Source organism: Oreochromis niloticus, linkage group LG19 (genome assembly GCF_001858045.2).
Source record: "Oreochromis niloticus isolate F11D_XX linkage group LG19, O_niloticus_UMD_NMBU, whole genome shotgun sequence".
Classification (NCBI taxonomy): Eukaryota; Metazoa; Chordata; class Actinopteri; order Cichliformes; family Cichlidae; genus Oreochromis; species Oreochromis niloticus.
The window spans coordinates 313748-340611 of record NC_031983.2 but is presented as its reverse complement, the minus strand read 5'-3'; the positions used below and the strand labels follow the sequence as shown (position 1 = coordinate 340611).

The window sequence follows — 26864 nt, the reverse complement described above, 5'->3', positions numbered from 1 at the left end:
ACAAATGAAACACAGTTTTAGTAATGAAGGATAAATAAGTCGATGGGAAAACAACAACAAAACACACACTCAGCATGGTGCTATCATTATTATTATTATCATTATTATTATTATTGTTATTATTATTATGTTTTGGGACGGATGCAGCTATTGTTTCACAGCCACATACATCTAAGAACATCATTCAGATGCCTTTTCCCTGTGGCCTAATGCTTAGCTTTCTTTTAATGTGTAGACCTTTTTTGAAAAAAAATCAATCAATAATAAAGCATATCTTAAATAAATCTTCATCAGAAATGTAATTTTAATTTGCTTCTATATACTTTACTACAGTATGAGACTGAGTGTTATAAAGCTACCAAAACTAAACACCTCCCTGCTTGGCTGCGTATGCAGCGACTGGAGGCGGGGACCACGGGTGAAAGTTCACCGGCATGGCGCTCACGTATCAGGTGAACGCTGTGGGAAAGCTGGATACCACGAGCAGCTTGAATCCAAAACAAAATGTCAGCATGACCAGTGAGAAAGTTTCAGTCCTGTGCGGAGAGGAGGACGAGGCTCTGGAATATGACGACGACGAGTACGACCTGGAGGCGTTTTCCGATGCCGACCTGAGCTGTGAGGACAGAGGTATGGGATTTTTCGCTGCTTTGGAAGGTCACACACTCGGAAAACGGTCTGCTTTCTCTGCAATCCAACACCTTCTGCGTTAGCGTGGAGCTTCGTGGGCGTAACTAGCAGAGTTGTGTACAGTATAATGTCAACTGTGCACACCTACAGAAGCGCCAGGGGTACTGGCATTTATCGACAGCGCTTCACTTGTTCCACATCTTGTCATGTTAGACAATTAAATAGATGAAATGAATTTGTCATGACACCCCATAAAGACAAAGTAAAACTGTTAAAATTCTTGCAAATTAACAAATTATATGGAAAAATCCAAAAAATTATTGCAAATGAATAAAAATAAATAAATAAATAATAATATTCACAACTTTTGCTTTGTTGAAGCACCATCTATTTTTGCATATAATGCCACAGGCTCAGTACACGTGATTTTGCGCAGTTTTTCCAAGTGTTGTTTGCAGAAGCTCTCAAGCTCCATCAGCTAGATGCGAGGGTTGCCCAAGTGGTGGAAGCAGAAATAAATGATTCACAACAGTCAAGTGTTTTTATTCTTTCATTCACATTTGTGATTTAATGTGTCATACACACAATGCAGCCAACTAAAGAAACACTCAAAGTAGAAAGATTTTACAATGAAACAAAGGAAAAACAAGATACCTCCAATTTAAAGATAATTCTAAATTAAATAGAAACGGCTCTGCACTAGCCTAAACCGCTTTAATGAGGGCTGCTAACAATAGGCTACTATGATCCACTCTCCATCATGCCCTGGCACACTAGTTAGTCCCTGACTAAATAACCAGTGGCTCCTCCCACTCCTTGAAATGGCTATTAAATACCAATTAAGGATAAAAAAAAAAAAAGTAATAACAGTGATCAATGTGTCATTCAAATATACAATACAGTACAATGCAATACAGTTTTATTTGTATAGCACATTTAAAAACCAAAGTGCTTCACAATAATACAGAAGATCAAAATACAGATCAGGTACTAGCACTAGCACAGACAGAAGCGAGGCACTAATAGACCAGAAGAGTGAGGTAAAAATAGGTATAGGACCTCAGTTCAGAAGGAAAGTTAGTTCATAGATACAAAATATCACCTAAGAAGTTAAAAGAACCTGTAGTGAAATTATTTAGTATTTCATACTAGACTTGGCAAATTCCAAGGAGTCCAAAAAGACCCAGACTGGATTAGCAGTTCCTGTTCCATGTACATTGTACATCGTTCCCTCAACTGTAAATAATCTCCCAGTTCCTGCTGCTGCAAAACATCTCCACAGCATAATGCTGCCACCACCATGCTTCACTGGAGGGATGGTACTGGCTGGTGATGAGCGGTGGCTCATCACCAGCCAGACATCATGCGTCTTTGCCTTTTAGGAAACTCCAGGGTGTAAGATGGTAAAATGTCAAACCAGTTAAGTGCTGTGAATACTTTATTGATATACTGGAAATATATTAAAGTGTCTAACGTCACATATCTCTGGTGGAAAATGTACTGAGATGTGTTGTAATGTTAATTGAAGCAGTTCATTTAAAGTTGTGGATTCAAGCTGCTCTTCATATTTTTGGACACCAGATGGCACCGCAGAGGACTGTGTTGAGAAGCTTTGAGTAATGACACTTTTTTCACTACAAGTGTTTCAGAAAGCTTCATTTGGCCATCACTAATTAAGAGTAACTTGTGAACTAATCTTTTTAACTTGTCTAATTTAAAATTGCTCACCTAAAGCTTTCCCTCTGCTGTTTTATAGCTCCGGGCTTCAGTGATTCCATGAATGGTGTGGTCAAACCTCGTATTTTGTTGATGGGCCTGAGAAGGAGTGGGAAGTCCTCCATCCAGAAAGTGGTTTTCCATAAAATGTCTCCCAGTGAGACTCTGTTCCTGGAGAGTACTAATAAGATCTGCAGAGAGGATGTCTCCAGCAGCTCCTTTGTCAGTTTCCAGATCTGGGACTTTCCTGGCCAGATTGACTTCTTTGACCCCACTTTTGACTACGAAATGATCTTCAGAGGCACTGGAGCGTTAATCTTTGTCATTGATTCACAGGTCAGTTCACAAGGAAATACAGTGAAACAGTATATACTGTTGTCATGTTACCATAATAGCAAAATGTGATTAAAAGTTTTGGAAATGGAGCAGTAAAAATCCAAAGCTTAACAGATTCACATTTGGCCGATCCCCCATCCAGGACCTCTGTGCACTGTTACTTTTTCAGAACAGCTGCTATTAGAGCTGTGAGATATGACAACGTTAAACAGAAGTCTATCATTTCATATTAAACTCTGTCATTTATTTTGTGCTATCATAGGAAACCGTTTACTGCAGTATTTTTTTCATTGCGTTAGATCACTGTTTGCAGTAGTTACCTCGTCACCACAGAAGGACCAGCCAAAACTAATAAATGAGCTCGTTTGTAAATGAGCAGCAACCAGAACAGAAAACTGTACTGTGCAAATTATGCAGCGTACTGGTCCCCACCACAGAGTCCAACACAACAAGCCTCTTCTACCACATAAGCAAGAATCACCGTTACCAATTTATATATAAAGCACTTTCTAAAAAGCACAAGTTTAAACAGAAGAAGAAGCAATGAGGGGCCCATCCTAACATGTGCAGGGAAATCATTCCACAATTTGGGGGCGATAGCTGAAAAGGCTCCGTCACCCATGGTTTTCAGTGGGGTTTTAGGGACTGCCAGGAGTAGCTGGACCTTAGTGATCTTGAGGGAATATATGGCAGTTGGAGCTCAGATATTTATAGTGGTGCTGATCCATTAAAGGTTTTAAAAAGATATAATAAAATCTTTATATAGGCATGTAAATTTGGGTGTCATCTGCATAGAAATAGTATGCAAGTCCATGTTTGTTTGTTTTTTTAAAATCAGGCCCATGGAAGAAGGTAGGGGGAGAAAACAACTGGACCGAAAATTGATCCTTATGGGAAACCAGATGCTACTGGGGATAAGGAAGATGCAGACTCATCATGGTGTTCTGAGAAGGTTCTTTACAATAGGACCTGAACCACTCTAAAGCTATACCATCGCCATTCTTATGCTTTGAAAGCACAAGAATGGCGAAGTCACCTGAATCTGTGGTTAGTATAAGCTCACTAAGAATGCTTAAAAGTAGTGATTTGGTACTGTGAACCAGACTGGAAAGTGCCCAGAATCCTCAGAGAGTCTAGAAAAGATTGCAACTTTAAAAATACTCTAAAATGTTAGATATAAGAGGCCATAATTTTACAATGGGTCTAAAATTAGAGAAGATAGAAGCATTCATGTTTGCTTCTTTTAATCAGTGGATGTACTACAACCTGGTGGTTTGGACATTTGGACCATTAGTATCCCAGAGCTCTTTAAAAAGGAAAGGTGGACACACATCACTGGGTCAAGATGATGGCTTAAGCAGAATGAAAATTTTCTTTAACTTGGAAAGAGACACAAACAAACAGTTTTAAATGGAGCAGCAGTGTCAAGAATGCTCCGACAGATTGATAGGAATTAAGAGGTCCTCAGTGTTTATCCTCAGTATTATCCTCTGAAAATTAACCAAAATCTGATTTTACCACATCATTAAAGGCAAGAGAGAACTGAATGGCAGTGGAAGGATTAATAAGAGGTTAATGACGTGCTATAGTACACTGCGTAACTTTTTGACAGGGTAAAGATATATTAACTAAAATAGGCATGTGATTGGAGAAGACACGCCTATTTTATTTAAGCTTCCTCAGAAAGTAGTTTGATCAGTGCCTTCTTGTACACAGGATTACTGTTTGTCCTCCAGTCATCATTCAGGTGAACACTCAAGCAGCTGTAGCTGAAGTGTCATCAGAACTGTAGGTTGCATTTTGCACTCTCACACTAGAAATCTGAGGTGTTCAAAGTAAAGAGGAATGGAGGCAGGACGGTTTCTTATGACTTGTGCCTCTGCAGATCTCCACCAGTGTACTGAAACAGTAACCCTTCTACATGATTTTTATTTTTGGGAAGAGCATGAATTTGCATATCTGGCAAGTAGGGCTGTGTCATATTATTTTTTGTGGTGATACCATTATATATGTGATAAAGTGTCATTTCGATATGTCAGTGATATATTATGATATGCTATTCTTCATTGTTGCCCAGCACACACAGCCATGACCTAAACATCTCAGGGCGAGAGCAGTGTGTCAACCTCCAATTATTATTTAGTGCCTGGAAAGTAAGGTTCAGTGGAGTTTTTTTTATATAGTGCCAAATCACAACAACATTTGGCTCAATGTGTTTTATAATCTAAGGCAGGGTCAGCAACCTTTAAGACCCAAAGAGCCATTTGGACCCGGTTTCCACGGAAAAGAAAACACTGGGAGCCGCAAATACTTTTCGACATCTAAAATGAAGTTAACACTGCATACATTGTTTGTTTGTTTTTTTACCGCTATGCTTTGTATAAACAACTATAGTGTGTTGCTTATGAAATTCATGAAATGCTACAAAGAAAATGAAATTTTATTTATGTAATGAACACATTTTGAACTCTTAAAAAATTATAACAAAAAAGAAAAACATCCAGTTGAAGGTCTCTTTTAAATGAATTAAAAAGCTGAACTTAAATTTTCCATGTAGCAAACAAAAACTGGGCCATCATCCTTATATCGCCTTTGGGCTTTCGTAGTGCGTAGCAGAGCCTTGACCTGTATAAAGACTAAAGAGCTGCATGCGGCTCCGGAGCCGCAGGTTGTCGACCCCTGATGTAAGGTAACACCTACAATAATACAAAGAAAACAGAAAACCTTCAGGGAACTTTTAGAACAGAAAATGCATGAACCAGTTTTTAAGCATAAATCTGAGACAGGATATTTCTAATTTTGGCAATATTACATAGATAAAAGAAAGCAGTCCTACATGTTTGTTTAATGTGTGCATGACTTGTACTGATCAGAAATCCCTCCATGATTCCTCACAGACCAGAGTGAGGCCATCCAGAGGAATTATATGGTGTGTGAGATTTTTACAGTCAAGTAGTCTCAGTTTTGTCCAAATTTATAATTAGAAAATTATATGTCATTCAAACCTTTGGGTCTCTAAGACATGTCCATAATTTAGATAAATAATTCTAAGTGGGAGTCATCTACATTGCAATGAAAGCATGGAGTATTTTCACAGAACATTAACCAGTAGAAGCATATATAATGTAAAAAGTATTGGTCCCAACACAGAAACCTGTGTAACTGCATGGCTACCTTTTATATATGATGAAGACTTCTTATTTACTTGTTAAACTTAAAATCTCAGTTAGATGGGACTCAAACCTTTGTAGTGGAGTTCCTATAATACCATCACTGTGTGCTAATCTCTGTAGAAAATATTGTGATCAAATACTACACTGAAGTCTTGTAGGACAAGCCCAGAGACAGCAGTGTCCGAGGCCATACGATCATTTGTAACCTTCACTAGTTCTGTTTCTGTGCTATGATGAACGCTAAATCATTTTTAATACTAATGATGATTTTTTTTTAAACAGACTTTTATGGATGGGCTTTAATCGACATGTTTGCATGATGGCTTGAAGAAGGGGGTGTGGCAAGGCAGGAGGACTTGAGGCGCATGCACATGCACAGACGCACAGCCCACCGTGGCAACTAATATATCTTGCTTTTTGTCCTTGATTCCTAGATACTTAACCTTTGCAAAATTGAGGTATCCCTGTACTAAGAAACAAGAAAATCCAATTCGGCTGTAATGCTGGTGCAGTGTTTAGCTCAAGTAAAAAATGTTTTGTGTTCTAAATTCTTGTATATTTTGGGCTGTTTGTTTTATTGTTTTTTTTTTGTTTTGTTTTGTTTTGTTTTTTATTTTGGTACAGGACTTGCAATTTTCACTATTGGGATGTCATTCTTAGTTCAGCGGGTTTAAAGTCAAGGTAAAGTTTAGTCTACTTCTTGCTTTTTGATGAACAGTCTGTAAGACTTTAGATAGACTAAAAGGAATTTCTCTTTTTTATGACAGGATAACTATGTGGAAGCTCTGAGTAGACTGCATCTCACAGTAACCAGGGCTTACAAAGTAAACCCCGACATCAGCTTTGAAGTGTTCATTCACAAAGTGGATGGCTTGTCTGATGACCACAAGATCGAGAAGCAGAGGGATATCCACAAACGAACCAACACTGACCTCACAGATGCAGGACTGGAGCAGATACATCTAAGGTTGTGTGTCATCTAAAGCTTATAAAGGGATTTTGAGTTTGCAGTTTGGATTAATTATGTGCATTTTTTTTAAAGTGGTATTAAGCAACAGTACTTTTTTGAAGGTCTTTCATAAAATATTTATTTGGATATCTGCTGCATTATTGGCTACTTTTTCCCTCATTCTTCAATTCAGTTAATTGAAAAATGATTGTTTTTTTCCCCCCTTTTAAACACCTCTTTCAACCAGTGTCTTTTTTTGTATGCTAAACTTTCCTCAGTTGTTGTGTACATCTTCAAAAGCCACAGAATTTATTAACGGTCATTTTGTGCTGATGATGTTTATGCAAATCTGTGACAGTGCTAGAAATTACATGTTGGTAAAGCAAAACAACTGGCTGTTTCCATTATTGCTCCCTAATCCATGGAGAGGTGCATTTAAGTGCTAAAAGGGGTAAATCGGAAGTAAATTGCAATTTTGGCGTCATGTTTTTCTAACAACTTATTAATCACTAGTCATTAGCTAGTGATATCCTAGATAATCCTAGAAACGTAATATGGCCAAGATTTGTAAAATGGACCTAAATTTTTGTTCAACATGATCTGAAAAGACTGACTGAAAACATAATCTCAATAGAAGAGTGTTGACAGAGGTCCATTAGATTTGTATAGGAATGAGTATTTTTGGAACAAAAGGTAAGAGACTTTGTTTTACAGATCCAGAAGCTATGTTTTACACTGTCTATGATGGTAAAAATCTATACACCAGGTGTGTTAAGTACTGTGCAAAAGTCTTGAACCACCCTTCTTTTGTTTGCATTTTACTTCCAAGGATCCACATTTTCTTTAAATTTTTAAAAGTGATTTTGAGCAATAGTTTTCAGGTAAGCCCTGTGACAGACTGGCGAACTGTCCAGGATGTTCCCTGCCTCTTGCCCTACGGTAGCTTGAATAGGCTCCAGAAGGCACAGCACCAGCTGCTTATTGAACGGGTGAGGCAAACAAATTTTACCATCGACATGCTAAAATCTCAAGAGGAGCAGATCCGACAGAGAGTTATGATGCTTTTAGATGAGAATTTTCTTTAAAAGGTGTTTGACTTCACTGAGAAGGCTCTTCTAGCACACACAAGAAGTCTAAGACGAGGCAACAAAGGAAGTTTGAATTACTTGCTGTATGTCGGAAACCACTGCAAAATACAGAGAGTGTCCTAAGCAGCCAGAAGAGAGAAGGATGCGACACCGAGGATGTGGACAAGTGGGTGAAGAATTTGTCTGACAGACAGCTCACCCAAACCCTTGCTAAAGGGTTGAATTTTACTGTCATGCCGAGACAAATCCCGCTAGTGGAACTGATCACAGCCACGGAAACAGCAATTCGAAACAACAATATTGCAGAAGTGGAAGCAGAGCAACTACGGACAAAGGTTGTGGCCTGTCTCAGCAATGCAAAGCCCCCAGCATCCAACATTACCATGGAGGAGAGGAAGGCACTCACATCACTTAGTAATGACAACAACATTATCATCCTTCTGGCAGACATGGGTAGGTGCACAGTATTGCTAAACCAGAAAGACTATCATGAGAAAATTTTGCCACTACTCAGTGACAAAAATACTTACAAGCCCCTGAAACGAGACCCAGGAAGTGGTTACAGGAACAGGTTGATAGACTGTCTGAAGCAGTTAGAACAAAACAAGACTATTGACCGGACCTCAGCTCAGTTTCTGGCTTCAATCCTCAACCCATTGGTGGGAAGCTCTGAACACCACATCCAGAACACCTTGGATTTTGTTGAGAAGGTGAGAGATGCCATTATGGAGCCAGATGAAACCATGGTCTCGTGCGATGTTACATCTCTCTTCACTTGCATTCCAGTCAAGTGAAGAGGTAGTTCGTAAGAGATTACAGGATGACCCCAACCTCAGCAACAGGACCACTCTCAGCATCGACCAAGTGTGTTTGCTTCTGGAACTGTGTCTTCATTCCACCTACTTAACATACAAGGGTCAGTTCCACAGGCAGAAACATGGGTGTGCCATGGGTTCCCCAGTTTCACCCATCGCGGCCAATTTGTACATGGAAGAAGTGGAAAAGAGGGCTTTGTTATGCCACCCTGGAACACCACCAAGTCATTGGTTCAGGTATGTGGATGACACTTGGGTGAAAATCAAAACTCAGGATGTACCACATTTCACAGATCACATTAACTCGGTGGACCGACACATCAAATTCACCAGGGAAGATATGACAAGTGGCAGGTTAGCCTTCTTAGACTGTGAGATTTCCATCAGTAACTGGGGACATCTAAAAACTGATGTGTACTGGAAACCTACGCATATGGATCAGTATTTAAGGTTTGACTCTTATCATCCACTGGAGCATAAACTGGGTGTCATCAGGACGCTACAACACAGAGCGAACACCATCCCCACAGACACAGCGGCCAGGGAAGCAGAAAAACATCACATCAAAAAGGCCCTGAGTAGATGTGGTTATCCCAGCTTTATTTTTGTCAAAGCTGGGAAGGCGCCAAAACAAAAACTCCAGCCGATCCAGGAGAGAAGGACAACTGCTGACTAAGCGAAAACCTGTAGTGATCCCGTATGTGTCAGGAGTATCGGAACAGTTGAGACTCATTTTTTCTAAATACTGCGTCTCTGTGGTTTTTAAACCCCAAAACACACTTTGCCAAAAATTGGTCCGTCCCAAGGATCGGTTCCCCCGACAAAAACAGAGTAACATAGTGTAAGCTGTTAAGTGCCAGGAGGACTGCCAGGATTTATACAACGAGGAAACCAAACAACCTCTGGTGAAGCAGATGGCACAAGACAGAAGAGCCACCTCGTCAGGGCAGGACTCTGCAGTCTATTCACACCTACAGGCCAGTGGACACACTTTTAATGATGAGGATGTACACATCCTGGACAGGAACGAAAGCTGGTTTGAGCACGGAGTCAAGGAGGCCATTTATGTGAAAAGGGAAAGACCATCTCTGAATTGAGGAGGGGCGTTAGGGTACATCTTTCACCATCTTACAAAGCTGTGATTGCAGCCATTCCCCAACTCTCTGTGAATGGTACTCATGGCCATTGGTCAGTGGTCCCAACCCATTGTCATCACTGGTTTGCTTAGCACTGTCCACCAGAGCTCAAGTTTCACAGAAGATGGTTTGGATTCTTGATGGACACAAATTGCAGTCCAAGCCACATACAAGCAAGCACAAACAAAGTGATGGGAGAAAGCACCCTTTGCCATTAGGTTTAGGTCTTAAGCCCCAAAGGGGTTTCTGAGCTTCGAAAATGAAATGCCCCAAATTAATTGACTATTTCTCTGCAATTACAAACTCTGTGCTTACAATCTTGGTATCAAAATAAAGCTGACACTTGTGAAATTTCATCAGAGGTGTAAATATTGAAGCAGATATTACTGTGTCAAAGTTACTGAGACTGGAACACAGAAAAAGTAAGAAGATTTTATCCTCGCCTAATTTTTAAAAAAAATTTTTTTTTAGCATATAACCCTTTTAAAAATATGCCCCAGTTCACATTTCATTCCACAAATTCAGTAACCAACATATAAACATCATCTGTGCAAAGATTTGTTTCTAAAGTGAAACAGTGAAAAATTACAGCACTGTCAATACATGAATATCCAGACGTTGTACAAAAATGTCCAATTTTGGCACACAATTGGACACCATGCCAGTTGAATTTTTTAGATATTAAAGAGCAGAAATTAATTAATTTTATTAACAGGCCTAAAAATGCTTTTTTTTTTAAAATATATTTTTGAAAAATTAACCACACATTTACATGGCAATAGCCCTTTTCTGCCGTGCCCATTGGCCTCTGGCCCTTTAAACTCTGAGGGCCTGTAACTTTGGTTTCTTTTGGTCAATTTGCATGATTGACACCTCTTTTTAATCGTTTGAGCCAATAGAATCACAGAGGGTGGCGAGATCTGAAAACTGCTGTTCACAAACGCTGTCCATCTAATCTGACTGAGCTGGAGCTGTTTTGCAAAGAAGAATGGGCAAGGATTTCAGTCTCTACATGTGCAAAGCTGGTAGAGACATACCCTAAAAGACTGGCAGCTGTAACTGCAGCAAAAGGTGGTTCTACAAAGTATTGACTCAGGGGGCTGAATAATTACGCACACCCCACTTTGCAGTTATTTATTTGTAATAAATGTTTGGAATCATGTATGATTTTCGTTCCACTTCTCACGTGTACACCACTTTGTATTGGGCTTTCACCTGGAATTCCAATAAAATTGATTCATGTTTGTGGCTGTAATGTGACAAAATGTGGAAAAGTTCAAGGGGGCCGAATACAAGAGAACACACCAGTGTTTTTCTTGTGACATTACCAATAAGTTTGATGTGTCACATGGCCCTCTTCCTATTGAAAAAACAAAAGTTGTATCCAAGATGGCCGACTTCTAAATGGCCACCATGGTCACCACCCATCTTGAGGAGTTTGCCCCCTCACATATACTAATGTGCCACAAACAGGACTTTAATATCACCAACCATTCCCATTTTATTACGGTGTATCCATATAAATGGCCCACCCTGTATTATATATAAGAGACAAATATTGTTCTTTTAATATGTTGGCATTACTAAATTTGGCTCAATGCTTAGATATATGTGGAAAAAGCAAATGTACGAGCTGTGATAACTGTTTCTGATAGAATGAAGAGTAGACTGATATATGAAATATTCCTTTACTGGGTGAGAAAATCAGACCATGTCATAACTGCTTTAAGTCATACAGAATAGATATCAGAGCCTTAAACAGGCTGACTTCTGCTAAATGGGTCAAACTGGGCAGAACGTATACAAACACATAACATCCTTATAGAATATGATGTAACACTATAGATCAACTTACCTCAGAATATATAAAGCATATAAACAATTACAGCAATATGATGCAACAAACACAGCAGTACTACTAATCCAAAATACTCAAAGCGTCATAGAACTGAAACAAACATTTATTTTTAGCTCCATCCTGCTGCTGATACATACTGTAGGTTTCTGAATATTAAACTTGTTGCTGCCTTTCATAGTGTGTAACTTGAAGGCCCTGAGTACTTTCTCCCACACTGAAAACACTGGAATGATCAAATTATTTGAACATTACCTAATAAGACTGATTCAGGACAGACAATTAGTTATGTTAAACTTTCCTAGCAGTCCTTCACAAACAGGGAACAGTCTGTCTATTCTCTCCATCTGTCAGCTGCTGCTGGCTCTTCCTCCTCTTCCTCACACACTGCTCAGTTTGTCCTGGTGGATCATCAGGGGTGCAAAGCCTCACAGATGATGTGCAGCAGTGGGTCCCTCAGTCTGTTCTCACTCTGGACACCTGCAGTTGTCACACCTGGAAATCAAATGTGTGATAAGCTGCAGGATTCAAACACAAGTGTAACTTATAAATACATGTTCATACTTTTATTCCACAATCAGAGAGAAAGAAACAGAGAGAGAGTGCAGGACAGACAGACAGGTGACAGTCTCAGGTGTACACACTGCTACTAAACAGCACCAGAGAAGGAGGATTTAGTGTTTGTGTTATTACGAGTGCTAAACAAGAAGAGTTCCCAGATGGTACAGTGGACACGTGTGACTCCTGTGATTAAAGCATCTTTCTTTCAGCTTAACGAGTGAACCGTCAGCTCGTTCAAACACACGTTAAAGTCCGTTTGGCTCGACACCACCGAACAGAGGCAGCAATATAACATAGCTAACATTAACAGTGCAGTGAATCCTGCTTGTACCGTCATATTCAGGACTGGAAACCGAGCAGCATCACTGACTTTCAGCTTGTTGTGTTTGTGGATATATGACTGACTTTAATTATCCATGAAATCATCACATTCTCTGTAAGATTAGGGCCAACTATATATATTTATAAAGCAAAGGCTTTAAAACAAAGTAAACGCTGAAAGTACAAACATCACTAATGTCACATAACTTTGCCGACATGTGGCCAACAGTAATGTTTTAATGTTCTTCGTTATTAAACATTTGCACATAAATAAGTGACATAATATTCAGTACTTACTTTTCCAAGTTTACTCTTTGGCCGCCCCGCTTCCACCGTTTTTTTTTTTTCGGCATAATTATCCACACCCAACCCCGCGCTATGCATTCTGGGATATGTTGGGCCATGAAGTCTACACCGCCACGTCCTTAAAATTCAGGGAAATGAAGGACCCATTTGAGGGCCGCATTTCGAGCAGCCTTTGAATTGGGACAGCCTTCGTCGCGTCGCGGTGACGTAATCGGCCATAAAATGCGGCCTTTAAGGTTGCAGACCCTGAATTGGGATACAGCCTGAGAGTGTTCTAACCTATTGCATTTGCATCTGGTACACTAGCTGCACAGTGGCCCAGAGGAAGGCATTCCAAGGGATCATTAACACCGCCCAAAAGATCACTGGCTGCCCTCTCCCCACACTGGAAGATCTACACAACACCCGCTGTCTTAAAAAAGCCTAAAACATCATAAAAGAAACCTCACATCCTGGCCACTCCCTCTTTGAACTGTTGCCCTCAGGCAGACGGTACAGAGCAATCAGTGTAAGGACTAATAGACTCAAACACAGCTTTTATCCAACTGCAATAGCACATCTGAATACTGCTACGAAAAAATGTCCATCACGCCACTCTTGTATTAATCTATGCGCTGACTGAAGCATGTATGTGGGAATGTATGTGAATGTTTGCTGATACTTCTTATTAGCACTTTAAGTATTCTATTTATTGAATTTTATTGTTTTATTTATATTTTGATATTGTTAGGCATGATGCACTGATCGGGAACCATTTTTAATTTCGTTGTACCTGTGACAATGACAATAAAGATTCTGATTCTGATTCTTAAATACATTTCAGTAAGATTTGTGTCTCATTATTACACATAATTTATGGACATATATGGTTTGATTTCTTTGCATGTGTTGATTGGTTGGGTTGTTACAAGCTTCTTTTTAAATTGCAGCAACTGCAATTATTGGATCTTGAAACTATTTTAATTCAGTTCAGTTTGATTCAATTATATGTTAAAACAGTAACCTCAAGGTGCTTTATTTTGTAAGGTAAAGAATACAATATTAGAAAGAAATCCCAACATTGCTATGACCCCCTATGGGTCTTGGCAACAGTGGGAAAGAAAGAAATTTCTTTTCAATAGGAAACCCCTCACAGAAATAAGCTCAAGTGATGTATAAACACACAGACGAAATAGAGGTGAGTGAAGAACACTAAGTGCATTATGGGAAGTCCCCAACAGCTTAAGCCTATTGTAGCATAACTAAGGGAGAGTTAAGGGTCGTCTGACTAACTGTACCCTTTATCAAAAAGGAAAGTTTAAAGCTTAATCCTAAAAGTAAAGAGGGTGTCTGTCCCCCTACTGTGTTTCCAAACTAAGAGCTCCTAACATAGTAGAGGGCCATACAGCTGAAGGCTCTGCTTCCTTTTCTAGATTTGAAAACTCTAGACTGCCGTCTTTTTATTAATGGGTAAAAAAAACGTAAAATAATCAAAATGTGAAGCAGTCTGTTTATAAAACCAGTTCTGATTCTTATTTTTCTTCCTAACCCTGCAGCTTTTATTTAACCAGCATATATGACCACTCCATATTTGAGGCCTTCAGCAAAGTGGTCCAAAAGCTCATACCACAGCTGCCAACGCTGGAAAATCTGCTGAACATCTTTATATCTGTGAGTAAACTGCTTTTCTTGCACACAAACACACTTACAGTATCACTGAGGGAACAGCATGTAAACTAAGAAAACTTTAGGTCAACCCTATATACAAACCTAATGTGTGTTTCTGATTGAAGTTGGAATGGGCAGGTAACTAAATTTTCATGTGCATGCTTTTCTGTGCTTTACAACAGCCACTAGATGGTAGAAATGTATAAGGTCAACTTCAGTGCATGCTGCCATATCCTGCTGAGAACCAACCTATTCATTTATCTCCTCTGTAATGGACTGGTTTATTTAGTTGTTGTTGTTTTTATCTGTGGACTTATTTGAGCTACGGACTAAGTCCTGACGTACTTAAGAGGACATCCTGGGCCTTCCATTGATATTTAATGTGTTAAGTGGCCTCTTTTTGCTTCAAAGAGGAAGGAAACTACAAAAAAAATTCAATGGGAAAATTATTTTTTCCTTGGTTTTTAGGAGGATATTAAAGAGCCAAAAATCATTACTTGCTGTATCAGTGGTTATTGTTGAGGTATTCACAGCTCAGTTCTTTCATTCAGGAGTTTTCATCCAATCTAAGTTGAAACTGAAAGGCATTGTACTTTTTCTGTCTCAGTATGAGGCTGCAAAATGAGGTTGGGACTCTGAGGTCCTGGGAGATGCATCAGAATATAAATATCTATGTGTACAATGAAGAGTTCATCCTAGACAAATCTTTCTGCCTTTGCTATTAGCACAGGTAATACTACTGGGTTAAACCAAAGTCCTCTTGCAAATTGTCAACAAATGGTGATTGTTAGTCAAAAATCAAAGTGATAAACTGGTATGAATACATAAGTAAACTAAATGTGCGCGCTTACAAATAGAACAAATGTATCCAAACCAATCAATAAAATTATTGGAAACTAAAGTGTGTTATTGTGTTCAAACAAAGGAATGAAAATACAAGGGTTACCGACTTTAGAGTGTGGCTATGGGTTTGGCCATTACAGGCTGATTATATGTCTAGCAGCTGATACACTGTGAAAAGGCCTGTACACAGAGATATGCACATGTCAGATGTGACAAACTGAATGAAAGCCAGTCTTCAATTCAATTCAATTCAATTTTATTTATACAGCGCCAAATCACAACAAAAGTCACCTCAAGGCGCTTTATAGGTACAGAGAAAAACCCAACAATCATATGACCCCCTATGAGCAAGCACTTTGGTGACAGTGGGAAGGAAAAACTCCCTTTTAACAGGAAGAAACCTCCGGCAGAACCAGGCTCAGGGAGGGGCGGCCATCTGCTGCGACCGGATGGGGAGAGAGAAGGAAGACAGGATGAAAGACATGCTGTGGAAGAGAGACGGAGGTTAATAACAGATATGATTCAATGCAGAGAGGTCTATTAACACATAGTGAGTGAGAAAGGTGACTGAAAAGGAAAAACTCAATGCATCATGGGAATCCCCCAGCAGCCTACGTCTATTGCAGCATAACTAAGGGAGGATTCAGGGTCACCTGGTCCAGCCCTAACTATATGCTTTAGCAAAAAGGAAAGTTTGAAGCCTAATCTTGAAAGTAGAGATAGTGTCTGTCTCCCGAATCCAAACTGGAAGCTGGTTCCACAGAAGAGGGGCCTGAAAACTGAAGGCTCTCCCTCCCATTCTACTTTTAAATACCTTAGGAACAACAAGTAAGCCTGCAGTGCGAGAGCAAGTAAGTAATGGAAGTAATAAATGCATGAACTAGTTTTTCAGCGTCACTCTGAGACAGGATATTTCTAACTTTAGAGATGTTGCGCAAATGGAAGAAAGCAGTCTTACATATTTGTTTAATATGTGCGTTGAAGGACATGTCCTGGTCAAAAATGACTCCAAGGTTCCTCACAGCGTTACTGGAGGCCAAGGTAATGCCATCCAGAGTAAGAATCTGGTTAGATACCATATTTCTAAGATTTTCAGGGCCGAGTACAATAACCTCAGTTTGATCTGAATTAAGAAGCAGAAAGTTAGCAGCCATCCAGGACTTTATGTCTTTAAGACATTCCTGCAGTTTAACTAATTGGTGTGTGTTACCTGGCTTCATGGATAGATAGAGCTGCGTGTCATCTGCATAGCAGTGAAAATGTATGCTATGTCTTCTAATGATGTTGCCTAGGGGAAGCATGTATAATGTAAACAGAATTGGTCCTAGCACTGAACCCTGTGGAACACCATAATTGACCTTAGTGTGTGAAGAGGACTCTCCATTTACATGTACAAATTGGAGTCTATTAGATAGATATGATACAAACCACTGCAGTGCAGTACCTGTAATACCTACAGCATGTTCTAATCGCTCTAATAGGATATTATGGTCAACAGTATCGAACGCTGCACTGAGGTCTAGCAGGACAAGCACAGAGACGAGTCCACTGTCAGAGGCCATAAGAAGATCATTTGTAACCTTCACTAAAGCTGTTTCTGTGCTGTGATGAGCTCTGAAACCTGACTGAAACTCTTCAAATAAGCCATTCCTCTGCAGATGATCAGTTAGCTGCTTGACAACTACTCTTTCAAGGATGTTTGATATGAAAGGAAGGTTGGAGATTGGCCTATAATTAGCTAAGACTGCTGGGTCTAGAGATGGCTTTTTAAGTAAAGGTTTAACTACAGCCAGCTTGAAGGCCTGTGGTACATAGCCGATTATTAGAGATAAGCTGATCATATTTAAGACTGAAGAATTAATTAATGGCAGGACTTCTTTGAGCAGTTTTGTAGGAATGGGGTCTAAAAGACACGTTGATGGTTTGGAGGAAGTAATTATTGAAGTTAACTCAGAAAGATCAATTGGAGAAAAAGAGTCTAACTTAACATCAATGGTACTAAGAGTAGCTGTAGACGATATTACATCTGTGGGATGATTATCGGTAATTTTTTCTCTAATGATAAGAATTTTATTTGTGAAGAAGTTCATGAAGTCATTACTAGTTAACGTTAAAGGGATTGTTGGCTCAGTAGAGCTCTGACTGTTTGTCAGCCTGGCTACAGTGCTGAAGAGAAACCTGGGGTTCTTATTTTCTTCAATCAGTGACGAATAGTAAGATGTTCTGGCTTTGCGGAGGGCTTTCTTATAACTCAGCAAACTATTTCTCCAGGCTAAATGATGATCCTCTAAATTTGTGACACGCCATTTCCTCTCCAGCTTACGAGTCATCTGCTTTAGGCCACGTGTTTGAGAATTATACCACGGAGTCAGGTACTTCTGATTTGAGACCTTAGTTTTCACAGGAGCTACAGTATCCAGAGTCATACGTAGTGAGGAGGTACTTCCAATATTACATGGGGTCTTCACAGGTCACTGTGGGGTATTTCTTTGTGTATAAGGATCTCATATTCTTGTCATCCCATTAAGATTTTTAGCTAAAAAGAGAAACCCACGTTTGTCTGTTTACCCTTCCATCAAATAAATGTATAAAAAAGTATGTTATTGAGTAAAATAAGTATTTGATCCCCTATAAACCAGCCAGAATTCTTGCTCCAAACAGGCTGTGTGCCCATGTGACAGTTACAGATACTCTTGATCTGAGCTCATGTGTAGAAAGCACAGAATCATTTCCTTCTGTTTCCAGGCATTTACCAATAGTGGTTATTACCTGGTTGACTGCTGTCTGTTTGCGATCTAAATTTTTTAGCAGGTCAAATAAGTATTGAGCATGTCACCAACTTTCTAAGTAAATATATTTCTAAGGGTGCTATTGACAAGAAATTGTCACCAAATGTCTTTAACAACCCATCGAATCCACACATGCAAAGAAATCAAACCATAGATCTCCATAAAATGTGTAAATAATGAGAAATGACACATGGATAAAGCATTGAACTTTGTACAAAAGGCATGGTTGGTTATTTTGGCCTGTCCTTTTACACAAACAGTCTTTAAATCCTCAAGGTTCTGTGGAACCCGTCTATGAATTTTGAGCTTCTTTTCTTTCCATAGACTTTCACTTAGATTCAGGTCAGGCCTGGCCATTTGCTGCGCTATTCTAGCAGCTTTACTTTCTTTGTCTGAAACCTACAGAGGGTTTCTTTGGCTGCTGATTTCAGGTCTTTCTGTAACTGTCCAATTCAATTCAATTCAGTTTTATTTATATAGCGCCAAATTACAACAAAAGTCGCCTCAACACGCTTTATATTGTACAGTATACTCTATAATAACAGATACAGAGAAAAACCCAACAATCATATGACCCCCTATGAGCAAGCACTTTGGCGACAGTGGGAAGGGAAAACTCCCTTTTAACAGGAAGAAACCTCCGGCAGAACCAGGCTCAGGGAGGGGCGGAGCCATCTGCTGCGACCGGTTGGGGTGAGAGAAGGAAAACAGTGGTCCTTGGATCAGAGACAACTTTTTTGATAATTCTTTTCACTCTTCTGTCTATAGTGTCTCTCCTGGTCCCCTCCCAGTCAGATCAGGAGTGACACGTTTAGCCGCATGTTCTCCTTAAATTGCTGGCTGTCTGAGTGGTGTCCAAAAAATTATGTGGGCTTTATAGATAATTGGGAAACTTACTGGAGGAAACCTGGTAATGTTAGGAGAGACAGCATCCATCCCACTGGAGCAGCTCTCATTTCTAGAAATCTGGCCAAATTTATTCAGGGTTCGTACAGGTGCTTGAAATCCTTGAGAATGCTTGAATTTTAATGTTGTCTTTTCAAGGTTTGAAAAGTGCTTGAATTTCAGATGTGGTGCTTAAAAGTGCTTGAAAGTGTAACTGTATTTCATTCACCACAAATAACTATCTGATTGAATAGTTTTCTTGTCAGATAGAGAAATAAAATTAGTCGCAAAATGTAGAGGCAAAATTTCCCCGCCTGGGCTGCCTTGCGCCTCTGTCTGTTTCAACGTGTAACCACGCCCTTCCCTCGGCCAGTCGGGGATGAGTGCGCTAACATACCTGTAGGTTGCTGTTTTAATGAGTGTTTGATGGAAAATGACAAGAGCGGAGTTTGCGCTCTCTAGTCGCATGATAGGTGAGTCCTAGTAAATAATTTTCCAGTACGTGTACGTTACACATGCTATTTTTTAAAATTAAAATAAAAATTTAAAATGATTGAAATGCACTGAGTGTGATGCAATATGGCAGCGCTATTATGGAATATGCTGTGAACTTAGCCAACATTACTTAGCAGTAATATGAGTTAATTTACTCAAGTGAAAGCTTTAAACATTAGCCCGATACATAACTAGCCAACTTAAGGCTTTCTGATTAACCCTCTGGGGTCGATGGACCCAGAGTCTCCATTTCAACTTGGGTCAAACGTGCGGACTTCAAACTATATACCAGTTTTTAAATTGTGTTGATAGGTCACGTAAAACCGATGTTTTTTTCTGAATAAAACAGTGGCGTTTTCTAAGGAGAGCGCTAGCAAACACGTTTTGCTTGTGAGTGAAAAAAGAAAAAACACTCCTTCCCTATTGGTGGAAAAATGTACCATGTCAACTAATCAAAAAATGATATTGGAAATATGTACCATTTGGTTGTTTAGGAAGAGGGGGAAGTTTTAGGAGTGAGCGAAAGAGAGTTTTGATACATGAGAAATTTGTGACGTTTACTGTGTTTGGAGTCTCAAGTTAGTGTGTTGTCATGTGTAGTGTAGTCGTTGTTATGTTTTGTGTGTCAGTTCTACTAGTGAATGTCACAGTTGCTGCAAAAAAGCCACCAAAGACAGATTGCAGTGTAAACGCTGTCCCCACATGGAAAACAGGAGTGACACACCTGCTGTCAGACCTGCAGGTTTATCCCTGTGCTGTTCTCATCTGTCTTATAGTGAACACAAACTATTTTTGGAGTTGCATAAATAATTTGTGTGCCTTCTTATTTGATGCAGAACACCTGATTGTTCTGTAAATAGTTTTAAATGGTTATATAAAAAACTTCTAAGCCTTGGCTGCATTTTTAGGTAAATAGGACCATATAACTTTGTTGTTTGCAAAACTTGTGCATATTTTCCTAAAAATGTACAATTTCTATTTGCATTTCAAGTTATGAAAATGATTCGTTAAACATGCTTTTGGTTTTTACAGTCAAAAATATCACTTTCTACTTGTATATTAAATTTTGTCTGAATTTAGATAAATTGTGCTGACACATGACAAAATGAGAAAATAACAAATTGGCAAGATAAACAGTTTTTAAAGGTGAAATATAGAGGCCAAATCAAAAGTAGTCAAAAATGGCCAGTTATACCCTGGACCCCAGAGGGTTAAAGGCTAAAAGCAAAGTTGTCACCAAGCACTGTTTATATTTGTGTGTATTGCTGCAGCTTTTTTGAGTATTAACTTGGTGCCTTTGGGTGAAATAATGGTAATATGAGGGACCGATCCATATGGTCACAAAGAATAGCCACTTGTTTCTGTGCTACCAAAGTTCCCCTGCTTTCATTCAAAATGTGTTTGTCGTCAGCACCTACACATTAAACTACTTAAACATTATAGATATCTTCAAGCTCACACTGAGGCCTGTGGGGCACTATCAGCCACTGAGACAGTACACACATTTATATGTATATTTGTATATGAATATTTCATACTTTAAGGCTGCCTGTTTATTTAAGGGAGATGAATAAAATACATTGGAATTGTACATAATAATATCACAGATGATAAATTCAATAGACTTTAAGTAGATGCTTGTGCATTCTTCAAGTCTTATATGTTGAATTGAACTATGTGATCTGTTCAAAGCCTCCCAGTCAGTGCTGTTCTCCATGCCTGTCTGACTGTACATGATGTTGTTAGCACAAACACTTTAAAGGTGATCATTTAGGACTTCAGCAATAATACAGACAGCAATGTAGTTAAAGATCTTACAGTTAGTCTTATTGGGAATTAGCTTTAAAAAAAAAAAAACCTCAACAAACATCTGTCTCCTATTTTATGTCACACAGGAAAGAAGCATCAATATCTGATGAGAAGACTTATTTATTTCTTTTTTGTTTGTTTTTCCCAACAGGAGAAGACTATCTCTAACAAGTTGATTTGTTCACATTTTCACATCTTAATTTTTAAGTGAAATGTGCATTTTGAGTTTATACACTGTATATAAGGCAAGCGTTTCCTTTTGCAGATTTTTGTGTGGTGCATTTTTCTATTTTTTAACAAAAGGGGAGCAACGGTGTCTAAGTTCACCAAGGATGATTTGTTTTAATTTTCACATGGTCTTACTAAGGTGATGCGAATTGAAACATGCATTCTTTTTTTTTCTTTTTTTTTGCGGGGGAGATGTGCTGGAAAAGCTTGAAAAGGGACCTTGAAAGTGCTTAAAAAGTGCTTGAATTTGACCCTGAAAAAGGCGTATGAACCCTGTTTATTAAACCCCCCAAAATGTGACTATCCAGAGTTGGGACCAGGAAGCAGAGTTGCAGTCTTACACGCCTCTCTGCAGCTTCTCTCCTCCTGCTACCCCCCAAAACCCCATCTCCATAGAGACTGTGTCAGCTCCCAAACAGACAAAAAACAAACTAAAACCCAGCAATAAACAACTTAAACATAAAAAATCACAAAGAAAGAACAATACAATATCCACATCTGAACCAAAGAGTAAAACAGTGAAATGTGGATTATTAAATATTAGGTCTGTCTCCTCCAAGTCTCTGTTAGTACATGACTTAATAATTGATCAACAAATCGATTTACTCTGCCTTACAGAAACCTGGTTGCAGCCGGATGATTATGTTAGTTTAAATGAATCAACACCCCCGAGTCATTCTAACTACCAGAAACCTCGAAGCACAGGCCGAGGGGGCGGTGTGGCAGCAATTTTTCACACCAGCCTATTAATCAACCAAAGACCAAGACAGACTTTTAATTCATTTGAAAGCCTGATGCTTAGCCTTGTCCACCCCAGCTGTAAAACTCAGAAACCAGTCTTACTTGTTATCGTCTATCGTCCACCTGGGCCTTACACAGAGTTTCTGTCTGATTTCTCAGACTTTTTATCTGATTTAGTGCTCAGCTCAGATAAAATAATTAATGTGGGTGATTTTAACATTCATGTAGATGCTAAAAATGACAGCCTCAACATGGCATTTAATCTGTTATTACACTCAAATGGCTTCTCTCAAAATGTAAAAGAACCCACCCACCACTTTAATCACACTCTAGATCTTGTTTTAACGTATGGCATAGAAACTGAACATTTAACAGTGTTTCCTGAAAACCCTCTGCTGTCTGATCATTTCCTGATAACATTTACATTTACAATAATTGATTACACAGCAGTGGAGAGTAGACTTTATCACAGTAGATGTCTTTCTGAAAGTGCTGTAACTAAGTTTAAGAATATAATCCACCCACTATTATCATCTTCAACGCCCTGTACCAACACAGAGCAGAGCAGCTACCTGAACGCTACTCCAACAGAGGTCGATCATCTTGTTAATAATTTTACCTCCTCACTACGTACGACTCTGGATACTGTCGCTCCGGTGAAAAAGAGAGCCTGAAATCAGAAGTATTTGACTCGCTGGTATAATTCTCAAACACACACCTTAAATGGCATTTCATAAATTTAGCCTGGAGAAATAGTTTGGAGAAAAGTGGGCCAAAAATTAGCCAGTAAGGCTGTTTTCTTGCAATATATTTTTAATGAAAAGTTATTATTTCATATTCCAGCTGTTTTTAAAAAAATATATGGTTTTGATATTATGCCATTTTAATTTTTAGGTTATCAGATCCCTAACCCTTTTATACATTTCAGAAAACTGTAGTTTTTGTATTGCTACCCCAATTTTCCAGAAGTGGGTCAAAAATGACTCGCATTCATGTCCTATGGAATTTCATGAGAACTTTTTCTTCTTATCAACTGTGACTGTCAAGAAAATATATTTTGTGGGCAACAGTGTCACCTCTTCAGAAGACTATTTTATACAGTAGGAACTAACAGACAGCATACATTTGGCAATGAGACAGCGATTCATAATATGTGCCTGAAGCCTCAAGTATGGCCTGAAGACCTTCTGCATTTCTGATGCCCTCATGAGCTATGCAGTATTCATAACAGTTCACACAGGGAGACAAACAAGGGAAGACGTTCAGAATAATCTGGGGAAAGAATCTGTCCAGTTGTGCAGTAGACTGAGAAAGACAAGATGCAACATCACCACAGATAACTTTTCTCCAGTATACCCGTTGAGCATTGTCTCCTGGAGACACAAATGTGGAGACTAGGACAAGGCAGACATCATTCATCATTCCTCTGATGAAGGCTTCTGAGTCCTTAGATGTTTCCCAGGAAAGAGTTTGGATTCACGGCAAGAAACAGTTGGTCTATCATAATTCCATAGAGTGAGAGGACAAGGTAAAAATATGATACATAAAACCTAATACAAATGATTATTATTAACAAAGTCGAACATAGCAGTCTAACAAGTCTAACTGCACAGTCTCTTAGCTGGTCCTAGGACTGCACTCTTCTGGACAGAGATCTCCGATGTTGTTCCTGGGATCTGCTGGGGGTCACTGCACCTACTACTTCGATTACCACTGGGACCCCCCTCCACATCTTCTCAAGCTCCTCTCTTCCCTTGGAACTTCTCCAGCTTCTTGTGTTCCTGATGTTGCTATCATTCAATATAAGGAGCCTTGAGGCGGCAGTGATTTGGCACTGTATAAATAAAATTGAATTGAATTTGGTATCGTTACGTCTACCACTATGGCCGTCTTCCTCTGCTTGTCCACCACCACTATGTCCGGTTGGTTAGCCACCACCATTTTGTCCGTCTGTATCTGGAAGTCCCACAGGATCTTAGCTCGGTCCTCCTCTACCACCCTTGGGGGCGTCTCCCATTTTAACCTCGGGACTTCCAGGCCATACTCGGCACAGATGTTTCTGTACACTATGCCGGCCACTTGGTTATGGCGTTCCATGTATGCCCCGCCTGTAGCATCTTCCACCTGCTGTTATGTGCTGGATTGTCTCAGGTGCATCTTTACACAGCCTGCACCTATCACGCCAGGCAAGACCCCAGGTGCACCTGGGGTCTTATTTATGGGGGTCTTATTTATGTAAAGAAAATCCATAACTACTTTTCTCCTTTGTTTCTCTGCCTCTGATTTCAGAACTCAGGTATTGAAAAGGCCTTCTTGTTTGATGTAGGCAGCAAGATTTACATCGCTACAGACAGCAGTCCAGTAGATATGCAGACGTATGAACTGTGTTGTGATATGATTGACGTGGTCATTGACATCTCCTGTATTTATGGGTAAGTCAGTAGACTTTTTCTTAATGCCACAAGCTCAATGTTCACATTCTTTGCTTTGTGACAGCTTTTCAATCAAAATTGTGATCTGAAATCACTGCAGTGCCACACATTTTGTTTTTCCAATAACAGCTATATAAAATCTTTCTCTTCTTGTTCATGTCAATCATTTGGCTGTTTATTTATTGATTTCTGTTTGTGTTATTTCAGTTATTACTTGTGATATAGTATGACAATGTCTAAGGCAGTACAGGCAGAGAAAAAAAAAGGAACCCCCTCCAGAAACTCACTGTCACCCATCATACATGCACACACATTGTGTAGTGATATGTTGTGAACTGCAATGACCTAAATAAAAACGAGGGTTGGGGGGAGGGTCGCCACACAGTATAGCCAGCAAAGCCATATGGATGCCCTTACATACTTTGACCAACAAATTGTCTTTAAAAATAATCAAGTGTTTGTTCTTCACAGTAGGATGTTTAGTTTCCAAGTGACAAAGTAATTTTAAATTTTAAATGCTTCATGAGACCATGAACCATTTAAAATGCTTCATGGTCTCATTTGCAAATATTGTATAACAAGACAAATTTGCAGATGTGAACAAAAATTTTTTTCTCACTTTTAACTAACTGAAGCCTTTCATTGAACTACCAAATAAACACATTGGCCCTCTCTTTCTGTTTGTATTTAACAAAATAAAAAAGCAGACATAAGTCTACACATTAGTTATTGACTCTCTCACTGAACTTACACAGCCTCAACATGCTTGTGGTTCCTGCTCATATTGCCTTCATATTAAATAATGAGCGTGGGAAGCTGGAATAACGCCCCTTCAGAAGCCACGGACAGTCGACAGACCATTCTCTTAGTCACTCATTCTCACCTACCATACAATGACACATAAAGACACATGCACACACATTATTTGGTGATATGTTGCGAACTGCAGTGACCTAAATAAAAAAGGAGGGCTGGGGGGAAGGGGGGGGTCGCCGCGCAGTATAACCAGCAAAGCCTTACACACTGTGACTGATACATTTTCTTTAAGAATAATCCACTGGTTCTTCAGAGTAAGAGACTTCATAGTCTCATGAAACCAAGCACACCATTGTTTTTCTTGTGACATTACCAATAAGTTTGATGTGTCACATGGCCCTCTTCCTATTGAAAAAACAAAAGTTGTATCCAAGATGGCCGACTTCTAAATGGCCACCATGGTCACCACCCATCTTGAGGAGTTTGCCCCCTCACATATACTAATGTGCCACAAACAGGACTTCAATATCACCAACCATTCCCATTTTATTACGGTGTATCCATATAAATGGCCCACCCTGTACTTAATAATAGCTAATCATACTATTAGGTATTATTGATATGTTTCTTTCTAGTAATGATAACGGGGAAGTTTCGGATTCTATTCTATGGGAGACACTTAAGGTCGTAATGAGAGGTCACATTATTTCCTTTGAATCTTCCAAGAAAAAAAACATTGGAGAAAAGGCTCAAAGAAATAGAAACAAAGCTTTCTGAACTGGAGGAAGTATATAGATCATCCTTGTTGCAAACTGACTTAAATGAAAATGAAATTAAGGTATGAATACAACACAATTTTAAATAAACGTATTAGCAATCTTCATTTGAAGCTCAAACAGAGACATTTTGAATTTGGAGATAAACCAGAAAAACTGTTGGCAAACCAACTTAGAGGAGAACAAGCAAAACGAGCAATCCAAAAAGTGAAAATAAAATCCGGTAAAGTAAGCACCAGTCCAAAGGAAATTAAAACTTGTTTCACCTAATTCTACAAAAACTTGTATTCTAGTAAAATTAAACCTTCTTAAAGCGATTTCTGCAATTTCTTCGACCAATTATCTATTCCCCAACTAGATGGAGCCCTGAGAGAGGAAATTGATTCCCCTATCTCTGAAAACCATCTTTTAAGAGCAATTCAGTCTCTACCGCTTGGAAAGACAGCTGGTCCAGACGGATTTGGTAATGAATTCTATAAAGCCTTTCAAAACAAAATTATTCCTCTCATGCTTAGGATGGTAAATAACTTAAAAATAAAAGGTTACCAACTTCACTTTATGATGCAAATATCTGCTT

General features: G+C 39.2%; 1 protein-coding gene across 2 annotated transcripts in view; it reads left to right on the top strand.

Moving 5' to 3' along the window:
- Positions 1-368: 368 nt before the first annotated feature.
- The window catches only part of rragd (ras-related GTP binding D), a 63571-nt gene continuing 37075 nt past the window's right edge, over positions 369-26864 (top strand). For both annotated transcript variants that reach the window (XM_005464748.4, XM_003459288.4), the window contains exons 1-5: positions 369-630; positions 2387-2682; positions 6623-6822; positions 14422-14536; positions 24613-24755. In XM_005464748.4, coding sequence (XP_005464805.1) covers positions 435-630; positions 2387-2682; positions 6623-6822; positions 14422-14536; positions 24613-24755 — 950 coding nt within the window. In that variant the 5' untranslated portion in view covers positions 369-434. The remainder of the gene's footprint in view (positions 631-2386; positions 2683-6622; positions 6823-14421; positions 14537-24612; positions 24756-26864) is intronic.